The 1,072-nt window shown below is 24.9% G+C and overlaps 1 protein-coding gene across 1 annotated transcript; it reads right to left on the bottom strand.

Annotated features, from left to right (window-relative positions):
- Window positions 1-68: 68 nt before the first annotated feature.
- LOC112467384 lies at window positions 69-750 on the bottom strand (the record flags this gene model as incomplete). The annotated part of the gene is made up of 3 exons (XM_025035977.1): window positions 69-223; window positions 281-387; window positions 580-750. Coding segments are annotated over 3 exons (425 nt in total), but the record flags the coding sequence as incomplete, so codon positions are not given.
- Window positions 751-1,072: the final 322 nt, after the last annotated feature.

Genomic DNA, 1,072 nt, shown 5'->3' with positions numbered 1-1,072 from the left:
CATCATATCAATTTAATACTAATTTTTTACTAAATTAAATCTATATAATGTGTTATTGTTGCATAAAAGTCAATATTTAGTTAAAAAGATAAGTGTACAAAAAACAAATTTTGTCATATTCTGATATAATACCTGAAGTTCTGAGAATTCCATCACCAAGAAGTATTTCCCATGTTTTGGTCACTGAATTTTTGTAGTTACCATTTTTGTTCGCGAGCACACACTGCATATTTAACTCGATGTATTTTCTGTCGTGATTATTACTTTTTTATAAACTTACCTTATAATCTTCGGGTTTCGCAAGTACTACGAACACATCAGTTCCAAAGATAAAACGAGTAAGGTTTCCATATTTTTTAGTTATTGAATCTACATAATTTAGTAAATCTGCAAAGTTATACATTTAATATCGTTTGTAAAATTAGCAAACTATTTTTGAAAAAATAGTTTTAGAAACTTGCAAATTATAAAATTATTTACGTGACAAAAATCGGTACTTCAAGTATTTTGGTTCAACATCAAGCTCAAGTTAAATAGATATTACACCTTAAAATTATAATTAAAGACATTTTTAATCACCTTTATAACCGTAAGCAATTTGCAATGAGTTGACAAAAGATGAAAGTATAGACGCACCAGGCAGCGAAAAGGCAAATTCTAAATTTCTTTTTAATTTGTAAATTTTTTTCCTATTTACTTTGAAAATAAATATCATAAGCAAAATTGGAACAATTGCTGCTAAAAGTATATCTACAACAATAAATATATTTTAACTAGTTATATGATTGATATACACATTAATTTAGTAAGAATTAAAGATACACATTAATTTCATAAGAAATATATTGCCATTTTCACTCATTTACCCAAGCATATATTGTTCATATTTTGTATTAATACTAGAAAATGCCTGAAAATTTTATACATGTCATTTAAAATATAATGTAACAAGTTTTAACAGTAAAAAAATAGTAGTAACAAAAATATAACTATTAGATAATTATCCAGAATAAAAAAATTTATTTGCATTAGAAAAGAATGGTCTTCGGGAGAAGCAAGAATGAAAATAATG

This window comes from Temnothorax curvispinosus, unplaced genomic scaffold, assembly GCF_003070985.1.
Source record: "Temnothorax curvispinosus isolate PA1 unplaced genomic scaffold, ASM307098v1 QBEX01017238.1, whole genome shotgun sequence".
Classification (NCBI taxonomy): domain Eukaryota; kingdom Metazoa; phylum Arthropoda; class Insecta; order Hymenoptera; family Formicidae; genus Temnothorax; species Temnothorax curvispinosus.
The sequence above is the reverse complement of the archived record's forward strand: the minus strand, read 5'-3'. Positions and strand labels throughout refer to the sequence as shown.